At 60.7% G+C, this 22,912-nt stretch overlaps 1 protein-coding gene and 2 long non-coding RNA genes across 6 annotated transcripts; 2 read left to right on the forward strand and 1 right to left on the reverse strand.

Moving 5' to 3' along the window:
• Positions 1-1,456: 1,456 nt before the first annotated feature.
• On the reverse strand, positions 1,457-16,198 carry CCDC88B (coiled-coil domain containing 88B). Of its 3 annotated transcripts, none has more exons than XM_029957586.1 (27): positions 16,032-16,177; positions 15,576-15,718; positions 15,317-15,428; positions 15,167-15,236; positions 15,032-15,090; positions 14,859-14,942; positions 14,608-14,751; positions 14,277-14,422; positions 14,082-14,163; positions 13,787-13,945; positions 13,107-13,253; positions 12,814-12,922; positions 12,490-12,626; positions 11,278-12,408; positions 8,103-8,230; positions 7,906-8,023; positions 7,032-7,127; positions 6,802-6,942; positions 6,003-6,259; positions 5,532-5,675; positions 5,179-5,365; positions 4,913-5,058; positions 4,567-4,665; positions 4,392-4,416; positions 3,486-3,692; positions 3,271-3,339; positions 1,457-1,942 (listed from the first exon to the last, which is right to left on the reverse strand). In XM_029957586.1, the coding sequence occupies exons 1-27, from the start codon at positions 16,089-16,091 to the stop codon at positions 1,511-1,513; spliced, it is 4,632 nt and encodes a 1,543-aa protein (XP_029813446.1). In that variant the 5' UTR covers positions 16,092-16,177; the 3' UTR covers positions 1,457-1,510. The 3 variants fall into 3 exon arrangements, with proteins under 3 accessions (XP_029813446.1, XP_029813447.1, XP_029813448.1); XM_029957587.1 differs by having other exon boundaries at positions 1,797-1,942; positions 4,250-4,416; positions 16,032-16,190; XM_029957588.1 differs by lacking the exons at positions 1,457-1,942; positions 3,271-3,339; positions 4,392-4,416 and having other exon boundaries at positions 3,539-3,692; positions 16,032-16,198.
• Positions 8,273-10,498, forward strand: LOC115306977. 2 transcript variants are annotated; one of them, XR_003915518.1, is made up of 3 exons: positions 8,273-8,444; positions 8,970-9,148; positions 10,300-10,498. It is a non-coding gene; the product is annotated as an uncharacterized LOC115306977 (long non-coding RNA). The 2 variants fall into 2 exon arrangements; XR_003915517.1 differs by lacking the exon at positions 8,273-8,444 and having other exon boundaries at positions 8,916-9,148.
• A 523-nt stretch (positions 16,199-16,721) lies between the features above and the next one.
• LOC115306979 lies at positions 16,722-17,678 on the forward strand. The gene is made up of 2 exons (XR_003915519.1): positions 16,722-16,797; positions 17,158-17,678. It is a non-coding gene; the product is annotated as an uncharacterized LOC115306979 (long non-coding RNA).
• Positions 17,679-22,912: the final 5,234 nt, after the last annotated feature.

The raw sequence follows: 22,912 nt of genomic DNA on the forward strand, positions 1-22,912 counted from the left end.
GGCGGGCCTGTGCGCCCTGGGACGGCGGGCGACCCTCTGGGGACCTGGGGACACCGATCGGGAGGAGCTATGCCTGGGTTCCGGGGAGAACCTGGAGCCTCTACTGGGTGGGCAGTCTGGAGCCAGGTGTCTGTCTGCCTGGGTGCCTGCTGGAGCCAGCGGTGGTGATGAGGCGCCCGAGCCCGTGCCCCAAGGAGGCGGAGGAGGAGGGTGGGCGGGGGCGCACAGGTGCCTTCCAGCCCTCCCCTCCAGGGTGCCAGCCCTAAGGCAACCAAGCATCTGTCCACTTCCTAGCCACCAGCGAAAGTGAGGGATTGCCTGAAAGCCATCATTCGCTCACTCCGTTTTTGATCACTCCTTGGCTACCCTTACCCAGGTGCTGTCGGCACAGCCTCGGCCCAGCACCTCTCACTCAGGGTGGACCTGCCTTTGCAGGGAAGAGCCTGGGGCTCGGGCAGTGCCTACCCAGGAAACGCCTCCAGGGGGCGCTGAAAAGCTGCTGGGGTCAAGCCTGAGCCTGGGGTGTGGGGGGAGTGGAGGAGGGGTGGCTGATTGTGACGGAATCTCTTTAGAGCAGACCTGTAAAAGCACCTTAGTCCCCAGCCAGGGCCACCCCCCCGCCCCCATGGCTGGCCTGTCCTCCAAAGCCTCCCTGACGGCCAATAGGAGCCACCAACAGGGTGGGGTGGCCACCAGAGCTCCCATCCGGAGGCCTATGGGAGGGGGCTTTCAGCTACTCGGCCCAGCTGAAGACTAGGGTGTCCACTCCCAAACCACTGGACTCAGCATTGGGCTGAGAGGGGGGGCATGGCCGTCAGTTGTCCCCAAGAGGGGCTGTGGCAACCCTGTGAGTCAGGCTGCTGCAGACCATCCTGGGAGGCCGGCCTGGCCACCCCTCCCAGCTCTGCCCACCCCCAGATTCAGGCTGCCTCACCTAGGCCCTGCCAGCCCCACCCTCCCCTGGGCCGCCCCAGGTGCCTTGACTCACATCCTGCCCTGGCCTAATTGCCCCTTTCCTGGGCGTCATTCTGGAAGCGCTGGTCAGAGACCCCACGTCCTTCCCCTTTCTTGTGTCCCTCCATGAAAGCCTGTGGCACTAGGTGGCATCCCACTGGGCTGAGCACTCACTGGGGAGGAGGTCAACTCTATAGGGTGGGGAGAGAAGAAGAAGGAGAGGAAGAAATAAAAGGAGAGGAGTTTGGGAGGGAAAGAGCCTCTGGGGACTCAGGATACCCCAGCCCCCGTCTTCTAAGCAAAGGCTTAGCTCAGACTCAGGCCCCGCTCACTGCCGGCTACTCAGAACCCCCCCCCGCACCCCGGGACATCCAAGCAGCCCCACTGGCCTGTCACCTGAAGGAAGCCAAGGGGTACAGATCCCCACCCACACAGGACGTGGGCCCAGTGTCGCTGGCGCCTTGGGACTCCTGGATACAGCCAGTCAATACAGAGCACAAAATCAGGTGGTCAGATTCCAGCTTTATTCTCATGTCCCTCACGTCCCAAATACAGCTCAGAGATCCGCCCAGGCCACCGTTCTTGGAGGATGGTCCTTGGCTCTCCGCCCAGACCTGGCAGGGGGCTCTCTTGGCCACTCCTGCCTGTGTCCTTCAGCTGGGGGGTCACCCAGAGATGGCCTCCTCAGCGAGGGCCGCATGGCAGAGTCAGGGCCCCGGGAAGGTGCTGCTCGCGGGGACCAGTAGTCCCCTCTGTCCACAGGCTTCTCCCAGCCCCATCTCGGGGCCCCGGTGCAGGCCTTGGAACGGCCAGGGGCCCCTAAGGACTGGCTGCAGATGGCCCGCATCCCTGAATTCGAGGACTGCCTGGGCGCCTCACTAGGACTCCAGCAGTGAGAAGACTTCACTCCCAAGCCCCCCGTCCGTGGGGTGTCACTGGCTGAGGGAAGGGGTGAGGGAGGATTTCTCCAGCTCCGGCACCTCGAGGCCTGGAAGGGAAGGTTCAGCTCAGGCCGGCTCCCAGCATCCACGGTGACCCGCAGGGCCCCATACCCTGTGTCTTCCCACTGCCCCTTGGGCCTCCTCTCTGCTCTCCCTCCTCCTCCCTGCAGCTGCACCCACCAGTCCTTGACCTCACCAGGCCTTTGCTTCAGCTGTTACTTCTGCCTGGAATGCTGTTCCCCAGATACGTCAATGGGACAAACTCTCACCTCTAAGTCTGGTCCAACCTCACCTCCTCTCCGAGGACTACCCTGAGCACCTAGTTAAAACCGCAACCTGCCCCACCATGCTCCTGATCCCCTTCACCCTCCTCTCCGTTTTTCCCAGAGCATGATCACCTCCTGACAGTTTGGGGCCGAGCCACCCCAAATGGGACCGCACACTTGAGATGTGGCAGATCGGAACTCCTATGCGCTTGGGTGTAAAATATCCACAGGACTCAAAGCAGGAAGCAATCATATAAAATATCTCATTAAGGGGGCACCGGAGGGGCTCAGCTGGTTGAGCAGCCGACTTCGGCTCAGGTCACGATCTCAGAGTTTGTGAATTTGAGCCCCGCATCGGGCTCTATGCTGACAGCTCAGAGCCCGGAGCCTGCTTACGATTCTGTGTCTCCCTCTCTCTCTACCCCCCACCCCCGCCACCCCGCTCATGCTCTCTCTCTCAAAAATAAACATTCAAAACAAAATTTTTAATAAATAAATAATTTTGGGATGCCTGAGTGGCTCAGTCAGTTAAGCGTCCAGCTTTGGCTCAGGTCATGATCTCAGTTTGTGGGTTCGAGCCCTGCATCAGGCTCTGTGCTGACAGCTGGCTCAGAGCCTGGATCCTGTCTTCAGATTCTGTGTCTCCCTCTTTCTCTGCCCCTGTCCTGTTCATGCTCTCTCTGTCTCAAAAAATAAATAAACATTTAAAATTTTTTAAATTAATTAATTAATTTAAAAAGCTTTTAAATAAAATGTTTCATTAATGACTCTGCACAGACTACATGGTGAAATGGTCACACTTCAGGTATACTAAAGTAAGTAAAATATGATATTAAAATTACTTTTACCTGTCTCTTTCTCCTTTTCTGACCAGGATATTAGAACATTTGAAATTACACATGTAGTTCACATCATATTTCTATGGGGCAGGGCTGTTGTAGATCATTGTTATTTTTATGCATATGGTTTACATCTGCCTCCCATACCAGAATGTTCCCTGCTGTACCCCTAGCACATCACCCAGCACTTAGTGGAAGCTCACAGTCAGGTAGATGAATGCATGAAGGAGGTCTCCCAGGGGCCCCAGGCAGGGCAAGGACCCCACTCACCCTCTCCATTGGCATCTGCTTCGTGTTCTGACAGGGTCTCGATGGAGCCATCCCACCCCACGCCAGGTCCTGGGGGTGCACAAAGCAGCCAATGGGCCACGGGGACCAGAGTGGAGGTGGGCAAGGGCTTGTGGGGAGATCTGAGGGACAGGAGGGAAGCCCCCTGGACCACGCAGCTGGGGAACTGATAGGAGCAAGGGACCCTCCTCAATCACCTTTGCCACGGGAGCTGGGTGCCCCAAGGGGTCCTGGCCTCCGCTGCCTGAATCGTTGCCTGGGAGTGTCCCCAGGGCTGAATGACTCCGAGCTCCGCCCCACAGGGAACCTTGAGCTGAGTTTCCGCCGCTGCCCACCTTCCAGGGTCTCATCCCGCAGGCAGAGAGAGCTCTGGGCTCTGCGCATGGGTGCCGGTGACAGGGACCCTGCAAGAGGCACAGGTAGGGTGTCGAGCCAGGCAGGAGGGGGAAGGGGCTGGGCAGAGCACAGGGGCTGGCGGGGTGAAACTGCAAAGGAGCAGAAAGAAGAGGCTGGGGGGCGGTAAGGTCTGGGTAAAGGAGGGTGGGGACAGGAGGCTGGACCCTGGGCTGCTGGCTCTGACACTGACTCACTGTGTGACCTCGGGCCAGGCACGTCCCCTTCCTGGGCCTCAGCTGCCTCATCTGCTGACTGGGATAAATGACCTCCCACTAAAGTCCCCTGCTGCTCTGAGGTTCTAGGCACCACTGTGGATGGATGGGACTGGACGGGTGGCAGGGCCGGCAGGAAGGAGGTACCAGCTGAGAGGCTGGTGGCAGGGATGTGGGGCAAAGAGCCATGAGAAGCTTCTAGGTGGTGCAGGGTTGCGTCAGGGAAGACCAGCAGGGGGTAGGTGCGCAAGCCACGTGAGATGAAGGGAGAGACAGAGGCATTAGCAGGTACCACGGTGGGGATAGGAGACACGGGGGAGGGACCATTGTGGTCACCTGGCCCCCAGACCCACCTGTCCCATCTGCCTCCCTGCCCTTGGAGAGCTCCGTCTCTGGGGGGGCCCCCAGGCTCTCGGTGCTTCCAGCCCCATCGGCCCCCAGGCGCGGCCCCCCATGGAGGCCCCCCTCCCGCCGGGGCCGCATCAGCCTCTTCACCTTGTCTGCCAACCAGCTGCCCTTCCTGGGGGCAAGAGGGCACAAGAGGGGGTCAGGCCAGGGAGGAAGGAGGGACAAGAAGGCCATGCTGGGGAATGGCAAAGGCCTGGAGAGGGCAGGGCAGGGGCGGAGGGTAGGGGAATCCCCGGCTCCCATGGGTGAAGGGGCCCCTCACTTGGTCCGGGGCAGGGGCCCAGGCTCCAGCACTCGGTACTGGTCCATGATCTTCTCCACCAGCTTCTGTTTCTCCCGGCGCAAGGCGTTGAGCTGGTCCCTGGGAGGATGAGCAGGGGGAGAGGAGGTGGGCGGGAGGCCCAGCGGGAGCAGGGCTCAGGCATTAGCAGGTACCCACCGCTACACCCCTGCTGGCCATTCATGCAGGGACACACTCCCCTGAGGGCTGATAAGCTGCCGCTGTCCCAAGTCCTAGTAGGTCAGCCCCGACCCTTCCCTGGGCATCTCCCCTGGACCATAGGGGTCTCGGGGCCCCCACTCCTGCGCCCGCCCCCAGCACTGCTCACAGGTACTCCCGCTGCTCTCGGTGCAGATGGTCCCGGCTCTCCAGGCTGCGCTCCAGGAGCTCCCGGTTCTCCCGGCTCAGCGCCTGCACCTCTGCCAGCAGCTGCCGGTTCTCCTCCTCCTGGGCGCTCCGGAGCTCGGTCAACAGCTGGGGGGGCGGGGTGGGGGGTGACGAGGCAGGTGGGGGATTTAACGGGGCTCAGGGGGGCTACCTTCTACCCCCTGCCCCCCAGCCGGTACCCCCTCACCCGCCCACCCCTGCCCACACCTCGCACTGCGTGGTCAGCCGGCAGGCACTCAGGTCCAGCTGCTGGTTGGACTCCCGCAGCCGCTGGCTCTGCACCTCCAGCTGCGCGCGCTCCAGCTCCAGCCGCGCCAGGCGGCCCCGCAGCTCCCCGCGTTCCCCCTGCAGCTCGCCTCGCTCCCGGGACACCTCTGCCAGCAGCATCTGAGCCCTGCCGAGTCCGGAGGAGATGCTCGCCCAGGGCAGTCAACCTCCACCCCCCAGGCCCCTCCCAAGGGCCAGAGAGGCCACGCTGGGAGGGAGAGTGGGGCGACACAGGGCCCCACTTCCCAGATGGGCACACTGAGAACGAGGCCGGGCTGGGCCGGGGCTGGTACCTCTCGTGCTCACTCTGCAGCCTCCGCAGCTCCTCCTCCAGGCCCCGCTGCCGGTGCCCGTCCTGCATCAGGCGTTCTCGCTCTGCCAGCAGGGCCACCTCCTGCGCCTCCACGCTGGCCCTCTGTGCCTGCAGCTGCTCGTGCCTGGGATACACAGGGAATGAGAGGGTCGCAGGGGCCTGGGGCCAGGGCGAGCAGGTGGGGGGACTATCACAAAGCCATAGGGCAGAGTGTCCCGAGAAGCACCCCCCCCCCCCCCCCCCCCCCCCCCCCCCCCCCCCCCCCCCCCCCCCCCGCCCACGACGACTGAGCCTCAAGGCGAGAGCTCACCCTGGAGCCCAGCCACGTGTGCGGACCACAGCAGCAGAGGTGGGGGTGTTGGGTGGTGGTGGGGTCAGACCGGCCGAGGGGTCTGCTCCGGGTGGGTGGGGGGTACTGGGGAGAGAAGCAGGGTGTGTGGGGGAGGCGCACCGGCCCTGCAGCTCCCGGTGGGCCAGCTCCAGTGTGCGCATGTTGGCCTTGAGGTCGCGGTGCCGGACCAGCAGTCCCTCTAGCTCAGCCTCCTGCCGCCGCTGCAGCTGTGTCAGGGCCTCGTGGTCCCGAAGCAGAGCCTGCTGCTGCCCCCGCGTCTCCTCATGGGCCTGCCGCGCCACCCGCACCTCCTCCTCCAGCACCCCCAGCTTCCTGTGCAGCTCCTGGCCCTGCATCTCCAGTATAGACTTCTCAGCCTGGGACAGAGGAGAGAGATGTGGTCCCAGGCCAGAAAGCAGGGTAAGGGACAGGGGCGCAAAAGACAAGGGGCAGGGCAGAGGATACAGTAAGAACTGTAGACGAGGCAGAGGCCTGGAGTGGAGCCAGCAGGGAGCAGCACGAAGAAGCAGAGGGGGATGGGGAGGAGAGAGGAGGGGGCTGGCGTCAGGACGTGGAGGGCAGAGCAAGAGGCACAAGGCAGGAATGCAACAGACGGGGCAGGGGCAGGGAGGATGGTCGGGACAAATGGCTGGCTGTTGAGAAGAGTGCAGCTGAGCAAAATGGCACAGATGTGAGGGCTGGAGGCAGGCAGAGGGCATAGGAGCCGCGGAAGAAGAGGGGCTCAGACTGGGGTGGCTGGGGTTGGAGAATAGGGATTTCTGTGACTAGGGAGCAGGTAGGGGCAGCCAGCGGGAACCTCGGGCAGAGAAAAGGGCATGAAACAACAGAAAAGGGGCAGGAAATAGGGGTGAGTGGGCACGAGGCACGGCAGGGGACAGTCTGCAGGGCCGCCACCCACCTGCAGGCGGCTGCTGTGCTCCTGCGCCCGCTGACTCTGCAGCAGGAGCTCCTGGGCCCGGCTCTGCAGGCTGCCCAGCTGCCCCTCCAGGTGCTGGAGCTGTCCCTGCAGAGCCACCTTCTCGGCCACCAGGGTTGCATTCTGCCGGGAAGGGGGATCAGGTGGTCAGCAGGCGCCAGGCCGCAGGGGCCGCCCCTCCCCATGCCCACCGCGCCACAGGCGACACTCACGCTCCGCTCCATCTCGATGAGCCGCCCACTCTGGGCCCCCGGGATCATGTGCTCATCGTGCCGCTCAGTCCCCAACCCCGCTGGACCCTGGCGCAGCTGGAAGGAGGGGCCTTGGGAGGTCATGAAGGGGGTAGGGGTGGGGGAGGGGCATGGAGGAGGCCTGAGGATTGTGCAGGGGACCCTCACCCCCCGGGCAGCACCTGACAGGGCCCCCAGCCCTCCGCCCCCAACCCAGGTCCCGCAGTCCTGCGCTCCTGGCCCGAGCAGGTGGAGGGTCCATGTTGCTCTGTTCTGCAGCACAGCCTGGTCTCCGCCTGGCTGCTTCTCCTGCCCAGAACACCCTTTCCATGCCCCGCTTCCTTGGGGCCCCAGCGTCAATGCCACGTTCCCCCAACCAACCCTCTGAGGACCCACCAAGTGGTCTGCTGGGTGCCCCCGTCCCTCAACACCCTGTGTTACGGTGGCATGTTTCATTGCCCGGTGCGGGGCCCCACCACACCCCTGAGCTGAGCCCTGAGCTGCAAGCCTGGGCAAGCAGGGGCCTCAGAAACAGCGGCGGACTTAGAACGCCGACAGGGCCTGGGCTCACTAGTCCACGTGACACACCAGCTTCACGTTGGAGCAGAGCCTCCGCCGCTGTACACTGTCGGTTGGAGGAACAGGGGAATCAAGGCCCCCCCAGAGAACCACATGGCCTGGGCAGAGTCAGCCAGCCTGACTCCCAGCACAGTGCTCTCCCCAGCAGTCCCAAAATGGGGCACAGGGCGAGGGGCAAGACCAGAGGGGGCCTGCAGGGACGGGATGGGAGCGAGCACGCGGGACAGGGGTGGAGGGAGAGGTAGGGCAATGTGCGAGGCGGGGCGGCAGGCCTCACCCGGACCAGCTCCTGCTCCAGCTGCTGGGCTCTCGCCTTGAGCTCCCTCAGGGCCTCCTCCTTGCTGGTGGCCGCTGCCTGCAGCTCAGCCTCTAGCCGCTGCTCCAGGCCTTGGTACCTGATGGGAGAGGCCTTGGCACCCACTCTTCCCAGTGTCCTGCGCCCCCCGCACCCGGCCCCTGGGGTGACACCCCCACCTCTGCTGCTGGATCTCCTGTTCCCGCAGAAATGCCTGGCGCTCCAGAGTCGCCTGTCCGAGCTCGCCCTGCAGCTGTTCCAGCCGAGCCCCCAGCTCCTGGCCACGCAGCACGGCCTTCTCTAGCTCCTGAGGGCAGGTGGGTGGGCTCAGAGCCGGGCAGACCCCCATCCCTGCCCTGGGGTCAGAGGAGGCCTCCAAGGCCCGAGGGCCTGGAGACCTAGCTTCCTGCCCTTTATCTGTCACCCTGGGCAAATGGCTGTTGTTTTTAAGTAGCCTCTCAAGACCCGGAGATCAAGAGGCCATGCTCCACCAACTGAGCCCAACAGGCGCTCTGCCCTGGGTGAGTATCTTTCAGCCTTTGGGCCTCTACCCACTCCCCCTTTGACTCATCTGTAAAATGGGAGCAAGGCCTGGCCGCCTTGCAGAGTGACTATGAAAGAGCTGGGGATTATAAGCCTGGCAGTGGTGAGGGAGGCTCCTGGTCTGGGAGTTGGTGTCTGTACCTCTCTGAGCCCCCGGTTCCTCGTGGGAACGGCTAGACGCGCCTTACGTGAGGAGGCCACACTGGCCATGTGAGGGGGTTGAAAGGGGCAGATCTGAAAAACGGCCTCAGCCACACAGGGATGGCAGCAAGGACGGGGGGTATGGTGAATGTCAGGCCCAACGACGGAGCGGGGCTGGAGGGTGGGGAGAGGAGCCACAGGCCAGGCATCCTGTGTCAGTTGGGCTGCACCATTGTGGAAGGGGGCAGGAGGCCCACCGTGGCCTGTGGGCCTCAGAGGGAGGGAGGCCAAACCATTCTGGGGGCGGGGGTGGGGGGAGGGCTGTCAGGATGAAACTGCAAGGAAGAACCAACTCCACCCAGCTGCCTACCAAATCCTTGCTCTGGAAACCAAGCCTTCCGCCTTTGCTCTGAGCTTCCCGGCTTTGCAACCCCACCCAGTCTCCCCCGTGGCGTTTGCTGAAAAACTACAAGTCCCATTAGGCCCTGCTGCCGGTTGCCCCACCACCACCACCACCACCAAGACAGCGCAAGAGCTAAGGGTAAGAAGAACAGTAATACAGATAAAAGAGGCTGGAACCTCTGAACCGGCCCCCTCCTGACCCTGACCGCAGCCCTCAGTGCCCCTCCCCCACTGCACCTCCAGCCCTCTACCCAGCCCTCTACCCAGCCCGCCTGGACAAGCCCTTTGGTCCCTGGTTCCCTGATCTCCCCCTGGCTAGCCACCTCCTCCTACACCACACCCAGTTAGCACCAGGAAATCTCACCAAATTCCCCTTTGCCCTCAGGCCTTCCCACCCTGTCCGTCCTGAGAGCCAGCTCTGCCAGCCCCGCCAGCCCTCCCCTGCCATGCACTGCCCACCCACCGGCATTCACTCCACAGCTGCCAGTCCTCTGTAGTCATTATCTGACCGGATCCTGTAAGGCACGTCATTTGGACTCCAGTTTTACAGATGAGGAAATGGAGAGCCAGAGAGGTCAAGTAACTTGCCCCTAAGCACACAGCTGGCAGGCAGGGCATCTGGGCTATAAGCCGGGTCTGCCTGACAGCATCTCTCAGTCACAGTCACGTCCTACAAGGTGGACCCCCCCCCAGACAGCCGCTCGGCCAGCCGTGCCTTCTCACCCACACCTCCTCCCCACCGTGCTCCCATTCCCCGGGCCTGCCCTGCACAATGCCTAGCCCTGGGTCACGCCCCCAGTGCATTCTCCACTCTCCTCCTTCAGAGGGGTCTCCCAAAAAGTCACTCCTTCTCGCCAATCCCGGTATCCTCTGTACAACAGGCATGAACTGGAAACTGTGCTCAGCTGGAAGATTCCACTCCTCATCTGCAGCCCACTCTCCTCTGTGGCACGGGCCCCACTGGCCCCAACAGCCTTCCCCCTGCCTCCCAGCCTCCTCTGCTTCCCCCAGGGGCCTCTCAATGGGGCTACTCTGCTCACCCTCCACCCTCCACTGGGCTTAAAGGTCAGCGGCCTCCAGTAAAGGCCAATGAGGTCATCTCCTTCACAGGAGCGGCCGCAGCTCCTTCCTTAGCTTGAAAGGAAGATAGAGGCCCTGCCCGGCAGGATCCCTGCTTAGTGAATTCTCTGCCTCGCCTCCCTCCACTTCCCATCCCATCTCACACCCCTCCCCTACACAGTCAGGCCTGTGCCTCCTCCTGGCTCACTGCCATTCTCTCTCCTCCTCCAGGAAGCCTTCTGGACGTGCCACAGCCTAAGTCTGATGTGCTTCCTGGACTCCCGCAGCTCCCTGCACAGTCTTGTCTCCACCCTAGACTGTGAGAGCCCCCCACCACCAGTATGGGCACACTGGCTGCCTGGTTCAGCACTTGGCAGCAAGGAGGTCCCCGTCAATGTGCTTGAGCGCACAGATAAAGGTGTTTCCAGGTTTTCTCTCTCCTCCGTCCCCTGTCCCAGCCCTGGCTGGCCTCACCTGCCGCCAGGACCGCTGACACTACTTCCTGATGGCCCCAGGGGACACCAAGGGGACCCTCCTCAAACCCAACCTCACACAGATTGTCCCACAGGCTTGGGTGGCTTTCCCTGCCTGGGGCCAGACTACTGATGCCTGCAAGGCTAGCCCTGCTCCCCCATCTCCCAGACCTCTGAGCATCACTGATGCCTGCATGTCTCCGCATATGCTGTTCCCTCTAAATGAAATGTCCTTCCCACCTGCTGGAACCTTGACCATTCCTCAGAACCTTCTCCAAAGCCTCCTTGCCCCCACCCCGGCACCCTCTCCCACGGACTGCTGCACACTTTGCTCTTAACAATCACCACCCTTTGCCGAGCAAGAAGGAGGCTCGTCACGCCATGATGTCCCTTGGTCTTCCTAGAGACCCCGAAGCAGCTATGAAGAGTGCTTCCCGTTTTACGGCAGGAGAAACAGGGCGGAGGTGAGCCGGAGAGTCAGGCTGGGCACCCAGGCAGTCTGGCTCCATAGCCATTCCTTCTCCCCTCCTGCAGCCCACCCCACCAGAGGGAGGGGACATCGTCCTGTGACCCAGCTCAAGCGCACCTTTGGAAGGCAGAGGTGGGCTTTACGTCTCCAGCCCCAGCCCCAGCCAGGTGCTGGGCCTTCAGTAGCTACTGATGGGATTAATAACCCAAACCCCAGCAGGTGACTCAGCACCCCGTTTCCTACACCCGGCTGTGGGCCCCAACATACCTCCTTGAGGGCCTCCCTCTCCCTGCCGGCCTCCTGCAGCCGCTGACAGCCCTCGCTCTCCAGCACCTGCAGCCGCTCCTCAGCCGCCTCGGCCCGGGCCCGCAGTCTGGGCCCCTCGCGCTCCCACTGCCTCCGCTCTCGACCGGACGCCGCCAGGGCCTCGGCCAGCGCCTCCCGCTCCCGCGATGCAGCCTCCAGCTCGCGACCAGCTGCCTCCACTGCGTCCCGCAGCCGTGCCTTCTCCAGGGCCTGGGCCTCCACCTCCCGATGGGACTCGGCCTCTGCCTTCCGAGCCTGAGCCAGCTCCTCGGAGAGACGGGCAGCTTCCGAGCCTCGGGCCTCCAGCCTCCAGGCCTGGGCCTCTAGCTCTGCTCGGAGGGCCTCGGCCTCTCTCCTCAGCTGCGCCACCTCCACCCTCAGGGCCTCCTGCTCTGGAACCCCACCAGCCAGGACCTCCTCTAGGATAGGCTCCTCCTGGGGCTGGGCCTCTGAAGCCCCTTCCGACTTCTGCTGCAGATTCTGCTGGGCTGGGTCCCCAGCCCTGCCCTCCAGCTTCTGATTGTGCGCCCTGGCCTCCATCTGCCCCTTGGGTGGGTCCAGCCCTTGATCTGGGGTCTTCCGCTCCTCCAGTTGCGCACAGAGGCTGAGCTCGGAGGGTCCAGGCTTGCTCCCAGGGCCCCCCTGTCTCGACACCCGGACTTCAGGCCCTGACTCTCCAGTCTCTCTTCCCAACAGCTCAGCCTGAATTTCTGTCCCTGGAGCTTGAGGTGGGACCACAGAGGTGGGAGTCTGGAGGAGGGCTCCAGGGCCAGCCTTCTCCGGGGACTCCTGGGCTGCTACGGCAGGCCCCGATCCCTGGAGGGTCAAGTCTGTGTTCTGAGAGGCCTCGGCAGCCACATGGAGAGGCCTCTCTATCACCTGTGGGACTGAGTCCGGTGCCTGGGGACACACAGGTAATGTCTCATGGACCGAGTCTGATACGGGTGGAGCCAGGTCCAAGGCCTGGGTGCCTTCGTCCCGGACCTGGCCAGCCAAATCCTGGGGGCCACGGTCTGAGGCCAGGCAGGCCTGGGGAGCCACATCCGGCTCTGGAAGCAAGGCATCCTCACTCTGCTCCTCCAGCAGGGGGTGCTGAGGGCACATGAGAGGAAAGGTCAAGCTCTGAAGAGGAGGCAGGCAAGGACCTGTTGCTGGTTGGGGGAGGGGACTCACCTGGCCACCAGGCTGCCCCTCTAGCACCCGAAGCAGGCCCCGAAGCTCCTGATTCTCCCTCTCCAGGGTCCGCAGCCGTCCGGCCTCTGCCTCTCTCACTTCGTCATGAAGTGAAGGGGCTGCTCCGGGTGGGGGTGCTGGGACACGGGCAGTGCAGTCAGGACCCCCTTCGTACCCTCTGCCATGATCCCTGGCTCCTCACCTACACCCCTACACCCCCCAGCAGCTTGGGGAAAGGATGAAGACGGCAGCCAGCCCCACCAGAGTTGCAGGAAAACACAAGCAGCCCCCCAGCCCCAGCCCCTCCTCGGTGGCCATACACACCCTCCCCAGGAGAGCCCAGGGGAGGCTCCAGGCTCCGCTGCAGCTGCAGCTCCAGCTCCACGTTCTCCTCTGCCAGCTGGTCCACCTGATGCCGCAGGGAGTCCAACTCCTGGGGACAAGGACAAGGTCAGACAAGCCTTCCTCCCCACGGCCAGGCCAAGGGTGTGGGCTAGTCCACGAGGGGAAAAAAGGAGTAGGGGTCACAGGGAGCACTGGAGAACCCTGGGGGGACCGTCGGGGTTGCCAGGGGTCACAGATGACAGAGTGACTGGGGGTCACTCGGGCAGTCTCACCGCGTGGGCCTCGCCCAAACGGGTCCGAAGCAACAGATTCTCGCGCTGGGTCTCGTGCAGCCGGGCACAGCGCCCTTGAGCCACCTCCAGCTGCTCCTCCAGGAGAGCCTTGGAGGCTTCTAGAGCTCTGGAGAGCACCCGTTCCTCCTAGCGGAAGAGCAGACAATCCGTGGTGTGATGCTGCCCTCAGGCGCTCCAAGGCCACGGACGCCGCCTTCCCTCCCCAATCTGACCCTGCACCCCAGTGCTCTCCAGGCCCCACCTGTCCCTTCCATCTGCCCCTCCCTCTCCAAGGTCTATCCAGGGACCACTTTCCCAGCGCCTGGCCCCGCCCCCTTCGGTGTAGCTCCCGCCCCCTTCTGGCAGGCCCCGCCCCCTTTCTCTCCCGGAACCTCCTCCCAAGGTGACATCCTTCTCGGTTCCTCTGCGAGGGTCTCCCCCCCAGACAGCTCTTCCCCCACACTCGTCCACTGCAGGACCTACCCCTCCCGACCGCCCCACCTCTCCCTTCCCGCTGCCCCATCCTCCAGAAGGCTTTGCCCCCACACCACCTCACCCATTTCTCCCAGCGGTGACTCTTCTGTCCGTAAAGACCCAGGCTTCCCTTCTCCAGGCCAGACCCACACTCGCTCCCGCTCCCGGCCCACCCGGTCCCCCGCACGTCTCGCCTCCCGCCTCACCTCCAGCTGGCTTTTGCAGGCCTGGAGCGCCTGCAGCTGCTCGCGGCAGCGTCGCAGCTCCTCCTGCAGGCGGAGCAGGCGGCCGGTCCGCTCCCGCAGCGCCTCGACCTCCTCGCGGTACAGCTCGGCCCGCTGGGCCTGTCCCGACAGCGCCTGGGCCTGAGCCAGACGGTGCGGAGCTGGGGACGGCCAGCAGCCACCCAGAGGGATCAGGGAGGGGAAGGAGCCCGGCAGAGGAGGTGTGGGGAGAGGGCTAGGGAATGCAGCGGCCTTGGTGGGGATCATCTGAGCGCACCTTCTGGCGGAGCCTTCGGATTTCGGCCTCCAAGCCCTGCACCTCTGCCTGGGAGTCTAGCAGCAGCTCGGCCTTCTCTTCCCTGGAGAGAAGGGGCGCTGGAGGGGCGTGGGAACCCAGATCGCCCAGGCCTGATCGTCCACGCCTAACCTGCCCCGTCCCCTCCAGGTCCATGGCCCAGTCTGGGGCACTCACAGCTCCTGCTGCAGGCGCCGCAGCTGGGCCTTGGTGTTGGCCAGCTGCAGGGCCAGGTGGTGTGAGGGGGCCTCTAGAGGAGTCCTAGCAGGCGCCTCGGGCAGCAAAGGGGCCGCCTGTCGCTCCAGCAGCATTTCAGCCAAGCGCTGTGGGAAGTTAAGGGTCAGGAGCCAGAAATAACCCAGCCCATGCCCCCCAGCCTCGCTCTAGCAGCCCTGCTGCTCCAAGACCCCCATGCCAGCCCCACATCTGGCCCCAACCCCCATTGCCCCCCACATCTGGGTCCCCAGGGTCCTCCCAGTCCTCCACCTGGGTGGCGGAGGCCCCCTACCTGGGCCCCCATGTCGCGCTCCCGCGCCAGCCTTAACAAAGTCCCCATCAGGCTCCGGAGCAGCATCTCCAGCTCCTGGGGCTCCAGCTCCCCGGGCTCTCGCACAGCTAGTGCCAGCACCACGCCTGCCCCGGGCTGGGTCACCTGGACCAGGTAGGGAGAGGTGTTCAGGATCAGCCGAGGAAGTGGAGGGGCAGAGAGTGCCCCTGGGTGGTAGGGCCAGCCCCAGGCTGCGGACCAGCCCCAAATACCTCCTGGATGGCAGCAGCCAACTCGCTCTGGACCTCGAGGCTGAGGCCCTGTATGTGTCGGATGAAGAGTTCCCGGTGTTCGCACTGCAGGGACACGGGGTGGAGATGCTGGCACGGGGTCCCGCCCACCTCTGCCGCCAAGGCCCAACGCTCCCCTCTCCTCCCCCGCTCACCTGCACTGACGCCCCCAGCAAGAGCCGAAGGATGCCTTCCAATTCCTCTACTGCCTCCTCTGCTGGGCACAAGCCACAGAAAGTTAGGGGGGAGGGGAGGGGATAGAAGCAGGAAGGGGTGGTGGGAGAGAGCACCTGAGAAGGGGTCAAACCCCAACGTCTGGAGGTCTGGGGGTGGCGACAGGATCAGCAGCTGCAGTTCCTCCTGGGGGCAGAGGGGACAGAAGCTAGGAGGCGGGCCTTCCCACAGGGCTGAGGCTCAGCCTCCCCTTCCCAGCCCCTCACCTGGTAGAAATCCCTCAGACGGCCCCACAGGTGGTTCAGGTTATGTATTCGCTGGGCTGCGGGGCCATCGTGGCCCCTGAGCATCTGAGGACCCCCTCGGGATGTGGGAATTCTGTGGGCACAGGGCGCTGGGTGGGAGGGGCAGTCAAGGACGCCCCCTGCCCCAACCAAGCTCCACCCACCAGCCCTGAAGCTCCTCCCAGCAGCCTGTTGGGGGAGGGGCCACCTCAGACCACCAAACTGGCTGGCTGCTCCTTACACGATGCCCAGCACCCGGAGCAGCAGGGCCCCATCGATGAGATGCAGGAACCTCTTCTCTGGGCAAAGGGGCCCCTCTCCTTCCTCCTCCTCTTCCCTCTCCGGCACCTCCGCCTCTCCCACCAGGCCGGCCAGTCCCAGTGCCTATGGGGGAGTGGAGACAGGTTAGCAGGCCCAGTTAGGAACTCCTCTACCAGCAGAGTGACCCCCAAGCCCCTCTGACTTGCCCCCCTGAGCCCATGCAGGCTTCTCCTCACCTCTGCCCTGAATGCCTCCGGCCCTGGGTCTGAACCCCTTTTCCTGCCCCGTATGGCTTTGTGGACTTCTTCAGTCCCACCTTTGAGCCCACCCCTGCCCTCAGGCCCCAACTCAGCTGGACCCTCCCCCAAACCCAGCATTGTCCCCTCCCCCCCCTCACTTCCCCTCCCCACACCCCTCCCCCCACCTGCCCCCTCACCCAGGTGGCCAGGCTCCCACTCAGGAAGTCTCTGAGTCTGGGCCCCTCGCCCCCATCCATGACAGGGTCAGGGTGTTGGTCCCGCTGTGGCAGCTACACCTGCCCCAAGAGGAAGAGGAAGTCCCCCGGTCGGGGATCCCGGCCCCGGCCACAGGCACCCTGTGCAGCTTCCTCCTTCCGGGTGCGGGCGGGTCTGTGTGCCCCCACAGTCCTGCCTCGGCCCCCACCTCGCCACCCCACATCCTTCCAACATCTCCGCAGGGCCCGCCCCAGGCTGGCAGGGGAAGGTGGGGTCAGGGCCATGCAGGGGTAAGGCCCCCAGCTCTCCTGGCTCCAGGAGCAATGGCGGGTGAGTCCTTGGCCTCTCTGGAAACTGGAAACCAGAGAAGGGGACCTCGGCCTTGCATCCTCCAGGGCCTCTGTGAAGCCGGTGGTGGATGCTGCCGCCCCAGTAAGTCTCCTCTGGCCCCCAGCCCGAAGTGAGACCCCCCTCCTCTGCCGCCCCCTCCCCCATTCTCCGTGCACTCTGGACTGAGACAGGTGCCTGGTCCGTGGCTATGGGACCTCACAAGACTCAGTTTCCTGGCTGTTAAATAGGTAGCTTGGTTCCAGCCTCTGGGGGAACATGTGTACGGCAGAGGCCTGCAGCAAATGTCACACAGACCGGCCAGGAGGACACCTCAGCTCCCCCGTGCTCACGACGGAGCCTCCGTTCATGCTTCCATTCACCGGCTCCAAGCCGGACACCACTCAGTGCTGCCATGGGGTAAAAACCACATAGTTCCCGCACCCACGGGCCTCACAGTACACCGGGGAGGCGGCCACCCCCCCCCCAATATCACACACATGCTCAAACTGTAGCACTACAGCCGTACGATGTGCCTAGATGTGCATAGAGAGCGAAGGGACTGACTTCCTGGTATGGTCAGGGAAGGCATCCCAGAGGGGCCTCCTGGAGGAAGTTGATATCGGGTCAAGTAGGCAAAATGGGGAGGGAGGGAGAGAGCAGGGACAGAAGATGCAAGGGCCCTGCGGCAGCTTGAAGCGCGGCCAATGCCAAGTTCAGGAATTATTCATGTGCCGTTGATTCCAAGACACTTTATTGCTCACATTTAAATCTCTGAAGTCAGGTTACATCGTCTTGGAGTGGCTTTCTGGCTGGCTGCGGTCCCGATACAGTTGTCCCCACCTGCATGCAACCACACTTCAGAAGCATCAAACCCTGCAGAAAGGGGGGCAGCAGCTTGGAAGGAAGCCCTGGAGGCAAGAGACAAGCACTCCCTGAACCCCAGGATTCACATGGTGGGAGCCCCCCAGGGAGGAGAACCAGGCTTATCAGTAAAGCTCCCAAAGCAGAAGTCCATTGCAGAGCCGGACTCAGCTTTTCCGGTTGTCGGATGGATCACAGAGGGGGCTGCTCTCCCCCAGGCACTCTCACTGGCTCACTGGGGAAGGTGGGAGTGAAACACACAGACGTCACGCCTCTGTCGGACTCTAAATGTGAAGGAGTTTTCTGAACCCCATAAATAATTTATTTTGCTTCTATTTCCCTTTTTATGTATGCCTCAGAATTATATATGATGAGAACCTATGTCTGAGTCAAAAAGCGTCCCTTCGGGAAGCATAAAATAAATGTTCTCGTGATAAGTCTTGGGACTTAGCAAACTGGCAGCACTTTTTCCCCTTAGCGGCGTCTTTTACAATTGACATCTTAGAGTTGATGAAATACGGGGTAATAAAAACAACCCGGGCAAACATAGGTTTGCCACGCGCCAGTCATGGGTGCGAGTACTTTACATTTATTGGCTACTCTGTATTGGACTAGTATGTAACAAGAGGTCGAAGGCTTCTCTCCAATTCACAGAGAAGGAAACTGACATTCAGAGAGGTTAATAACTTGCCCAAAGCCACACAGCTCTTACGTGGTAGAACGAACCAAAAGAAGGCAGTGGGGTCAGCATGTGAGGTCAGGGCGAGCCAGGACTTGTCAGGCAACGGGAAGCCGGAAGCCGTGCAGCGTGAGAACCTCCCATCACTTAGCACTCCTGAGGCGCATCTGGAAATGCAGAGAATCCTCTCAGAGAGTTGTTATGAGGATTCCATGAGCTGGTGCCCAGCTGAAGCGTTCATTAAATGGTCCCTGGTGTGGTTGCTATGTTTAGTATTAATAATATCAAGGATCCGTCCAGATTTGACCCCCTGTGAATCTTACGTCTATGTGCATTCCCCCAAGGATTCCAGCCTGGGAAGTCCTCCCGGAGCACCTGCTCTGGGTTAGCCAGGCGTGGCGACTGGGCCTCGTCCCCTAGCAGCGGTGGGCCCCCAGCTTGCTCAACATCTCCCAGCACACCCTTCCTCCAGCCTCGGAGGCAGGGACCGTATCACCGATTGCTTTCACATCTGCCACTCCACACATGCCTGGCTGAATCTCAATCTGGTTCTCTGACTCCGTTCAGCTGAGTCAGGCAGAGGGCGGCTCTGGGGGGAGGGGAAGCCAGGACGGGGCTGCCTATCAGATGACAAAGAGATCCTGGGGTCTCAAGGCTCACTAGGGGTTGGGGGATGTTCATCGGAGCCCAGCAGGGGGCCCTTTCCTTTGGCTGGATTTTTCCTGTAAAATGTTTTTCAGGGGCACCTGGGTGCTTCTAACAGTTAAGCGTCCGACTTTGGCTCAGGTCATGATCTCGAGGTTCACGAGTTTGAGCCCCGCGTCAGGTTCTGTGCAGCCTGAAGCCTGCTTTAGATTCTGTGTCTTCCTCCCTCTCTGCCCCTCCCCCACTCACGCTCTGTCTCTCTCAAAAACCGATAAACATTAAAAAATAAAAATAACAAGGAATGCAAACTGGTGCGGCCACTTTGGAAAACAGTATGGAGGTTCCTCAAAAAATTAAAACTAAAACTACCCTACAACCCAGCAATTGCATTACTTTGTATCTATCCAGGGGATATAGGGGTGCTGTATCGAAGGAGCACATGCACCCCAATGTTTAGAGCAGCACTATCACCAATAGCCAAAGTATGGAAAGAGCCCACATGTCCATCGATGGATGAATGGATAAAGAAGATGTGGTATACACACACAATGGAGTATTACTCGGCCATCAAAAAGAATGAAATCTTGCCATTTGCAACTACGTGGCTAGAAAGGGTATTATGCTAAGCGAAATTAGTCAGAGAAAGACAAATATCATAGGACTTCACTCATATGAGGAATTTAAGATACTAAAGGGATGAACATAAGAAAAGGGAAGCAAAAATACTATAAAAAATAGGGAGGGGGACAAAACATAAGAGATTCTTAAATCTAGAGAACAAACAGAGAGTTGCTGGAGGGTTGGGGGAGGGGGGATGGGCTAAGTGGGTAAGGGGCTTAAAGGAATCTACTCCTGAAATCATTGTTGCACTATATGCTAACTTGGATGTCAGTTAATCAATTAATTAAAAAAGAAAGAAAGAAAATGTTTAAAAAACAAATAAATAAATAAATAAAGGGTGAAAAAATAAATAAGTAAAAATAAAAATGATAAAGTTGTTTTAGACACATGATCAAAAATGTCAAGACTGTAAAGGCATAGAGAAGAAATCAAGTCTGCCCCTCATCACTGCGAACCCCTACTCTCTGACCCCCGTTAGCATGTTCTGTGTCACTTTGAGAGGCAGCTGGCCTCATCCATCTGTGACAGGTGAGTACAACCCCACATGCATGGACGTGCCTCTTCGTGCTTCACAAAATATTTTACCATCTGCTTCATTTCTGTTCAGAACCACTGGCCTTGGCCTTTTTTATTGTTTTGAAATACTCCCCTTTTTCTTTTTAACATTTCTTTTATTTTTGATAGACAGAGTGTGAGCAAGGGAGGGGCAGAGAGAGGGAGACACAGAATCCGAAACAGGCCCCAGGCTCTGAACTGTCAGCACAGAGCCCAACACGGGGCTCGAACTCGTGAACCATGAGATCATGACCGGAGCTGAAGTCCGACACTTAATGGACTGAGCCCCCCAGGCACCCCTGGCCTTGGCCTTTTTAATGGCGATGTGGTATTCGACTGCCTTGCTTTTCCATCATCACTTAACTCTGTCTTGCTGACAAATAATTCTAAAATATTTTTAGTGCTCTCAATGCTGCCCTTCTCACATATCTTTTTCTGGCAGTTTTTGAGCGAGTCCAAAACCCACGACTGCCAGCGTGGGGATCCATGGAAGGCAGCCAAGAAAGAGACAGACGGATGGACAACATAGTCAGCAGCAATCCTGTCCCGCGGGGCTAAGCCTCCCCATCTGCACAGGATAGGAGCGGGAAGGTCTCCGTCTCCCTGTTCCCTTCTGGTTTTGAATTCTCTGGATAGCCCTGGTCCAACCCCAAAGGTCAGAGGCAGGAGGGCTCTGGCGCTTGAGGAAGCAGAGACCAGGGGAGGCCAGGGCAAGCGGTGGCCAGGTCCAGTCGGAGCCTGGGACCCACCAGGGCTAAGTCTGAGAGACACTTTTGCCCCCTGCCTGCAGCAGGCCCAGAGCCCCGTTTGGTGCCTCTGGGGCCAGGAGCCCAGGTTCCTGAGCAGAGACTCAGGCTCCAAGCTCAAGACTAAAAACCAAAAAACAGCCTCCAGAGCCTTCTGGGCACCTGGCCCTCTGGCGTTGGGGCTGAGGGACTCCCTCCCCCACCCCAAGTCTCTAAGATGGGATGGTTTTCCTCGCTGCTGCTGTTTGGGGGTGGCAATAGTGGCGCCAGAGTTGGGCAATTGCAGAAATGCCCAGCAGAGTGGCCCAAATCAGCGGCCAAAGTGGGAGGAGGCAGCAGGAAGCCGGAGCTGGGGAGGGCGGGGCCGAGGTCATCCACCCAGTGCCCCCGGGGACTCACCACCTGCAGGACCAGGACCGGGGACCCAGCAGCTGTAGAGCGCATGCCACAGTCCAGCCACCCCACCTGACACTTGGCTTGCTTTCCCCAGGGTGCCTCACGGGGAGGGGGTGCACTCACCCTGCCTCATTCTGAGACTCTTACCAAGGCAGACTCGAGCTCCAAGCCTCCTCTGGACTGTCTCCACCCAGTGCCCAAGGAGTCTTTTGGAAACACTGGCTCATGACTTTTTCCTGCTTAGAACCCTCCCTTGGCTTCTCTCTGTGTTTTTTTTATTTTAATTTTTTTTAATGTTTTATTTATTTTTGAGAGAGAGAGAGAGAGACAGAGTGAGCAGGGGAGGGTCAGAGAGAGAGGGAGACCCAGAAGCAGAGCTCTGAGCTGTCAGCACAAACCCACGAACCGTGAGATCATGACCTGAGCCGAAGCCGGTCGCTCAGCTGACTGAGCCACCCAGGCGCCCCGTTTTCCCTGTGTTTTGAATCAAGTTCCAGCCTCTCACCATGACCTCCGAGGCCCGGACCCCCGCTCAGTGCCCCAGCCGTCCACATCCTGATCCCCTGTTCTCCCCACCTCCTCCGGCGCAGCGCCCTCTCTGCTCCCACAGCCTCCCAGCCTGGACACCTTCAAATATGCTGTTCCTCCAACCTGAACCCCCACATACACACACACCCTCCCTCTCCCAGGTCTGGCTCCTTCTCACCTGGCTGGTCTTGCTCTGATGGCCTGTTTCTTGGAAGGGATTTGCCCTTCCGAAAGCAGACCCGGGTCCTTTTCCCTAATAGCCTTACTGCACCCCGCATCTTCCTGGTTTTCGCACAGTGCCTGGGCCACGGAAACTGTGGCCGTGCTGACGTGGGCTGCCCACTTCCCCGAGCCCGCTCTTGTCCTTCACGTGCATGAACCACTTAATCCTCTCCGTAGATGTAAAATCCAGGGGCTGTTATTATCATCCCCCTTTTATGATGAAGAAACGGACACAGAGAGGTTAAGTCACTTGCTTCAGGTCACACAGCCAGGAAGAGGCAGAGCCAAGACGCAGAAGGTGGCCACATTCCTGTTTTTGAACAAATGAATTCCTATTTCAGAGATTAGGAAAGGGAGGCTCATAGGAAGGCAGGAGCCAGTAACAATTAAGGGTAAATCCAAATTTTCTTGGAGGACTCCCAAAGCTGCATCCCCTCCCTCGCTCCCCCACTGCCTTGGGGATGCTGGGGGAGCAAGGCGGGAGCCCCGCACCTAGTGAGCAGGCACGGGCCCCATGATTGCTAGCCTCCCTCGTAATTAAAGACACACAAAACATGGATCCAATGGGGCGCCTGGGTGGCTCAGTCGGTTAAGCATCTGACTTTGGCTCAGGTCTGATCTCACGGTTCGTGGGTTCAAGCCCCACGTCGGGTTCTGTGCTGAATACTGGCTCAGAGCCTGGAGCCTGCTTCAGATTCTGTGTCTCCTTCTCTCTCTCCACCTCCCCCGCTTGTGTTCTGTTTCACTCTGGATTTCAAAAATAAATAAATGTAAAAAAAAAAAAAAAGAACAAAACACAGATTCAAGATACCCTGACCATCCATTAAGCAAAAATAAATCCAGAAGGTAAAGCTCAGATTGGCACATGGTAAGAGAAGACCACGTCACCGAAGGCTTGTCAGAATGGTCTCAGAGTTTCCAGAGCCCTCTGACCCAACCCTCTAGCATTTGGGAAAGGGCCCAGGAGGAAACAAAAATAGAAAGTGTCTGAAGCCTCCCCTTGCCAAACACCGGAGACACCCGCACGGCCGCCACCAGAAAGAACTGAGCTGTTGCTCATGGACGAAATCCCGTCCCTGCCCGCACTGGGCTGCTCAGCCCAGACCTCGCTCCTCTCCAGCACCTTTAGGCTTTAACAAGACTGTTCCTGCCACCTAGAACACCCTTCCCGCCTCTGTTCACATTATCTATTCCTCTTTCAGCCACAGCTAGAAGCCATTTCCCCCTCCCTTGCCCCGTGGTGGGGTGGGCCAGCGGGCAGGGTCCTTCTGTGATACCC

Source organism: Suricata suricatta, chromosome 11 (genome assembly GCF_006229205.1).
Source record: "Suricata suricatta isolate VVHF042 chromosome 11, meerkat_22Aug2017_6uvM2_HiC, whole genome shotgun sequence".
Classification (NCBI taxonomy): Eukaryota; Metazoa; Chordata; class Mammalia; order Carnivora; family Herpestidae; genus Suricata; species Suricata suricatta.

What these genes read in the sequence shown, in the direction of transcription:
- CCDC88B (XM_029957586.1), bottom strand. Translation starts at nt 16,091, where the DNA reads ATGGATGGGGGCGAGGGGCCCAGACTCAGAGACTTCCTGAGTGGGAGC. An exon ending in TGGCTGCTGCCATCCAGGAG is followed by an intron (nt 14,752 to 14,858) that starts GTATTTGGGGCT and finishes TACCTGGTCCAG; the next exon opens with GTGACCCAGCCCGGGGCAGG. An exon ending in CCTGGGCTCTCCTGGGGAGG is followed by an intron (nt 12,627 to 12,813) that starts GTGTGTATGGCC and finishes CCCGTGTCCCAG; the next exon opens with CACCCCCACCCGGAGCAGCC.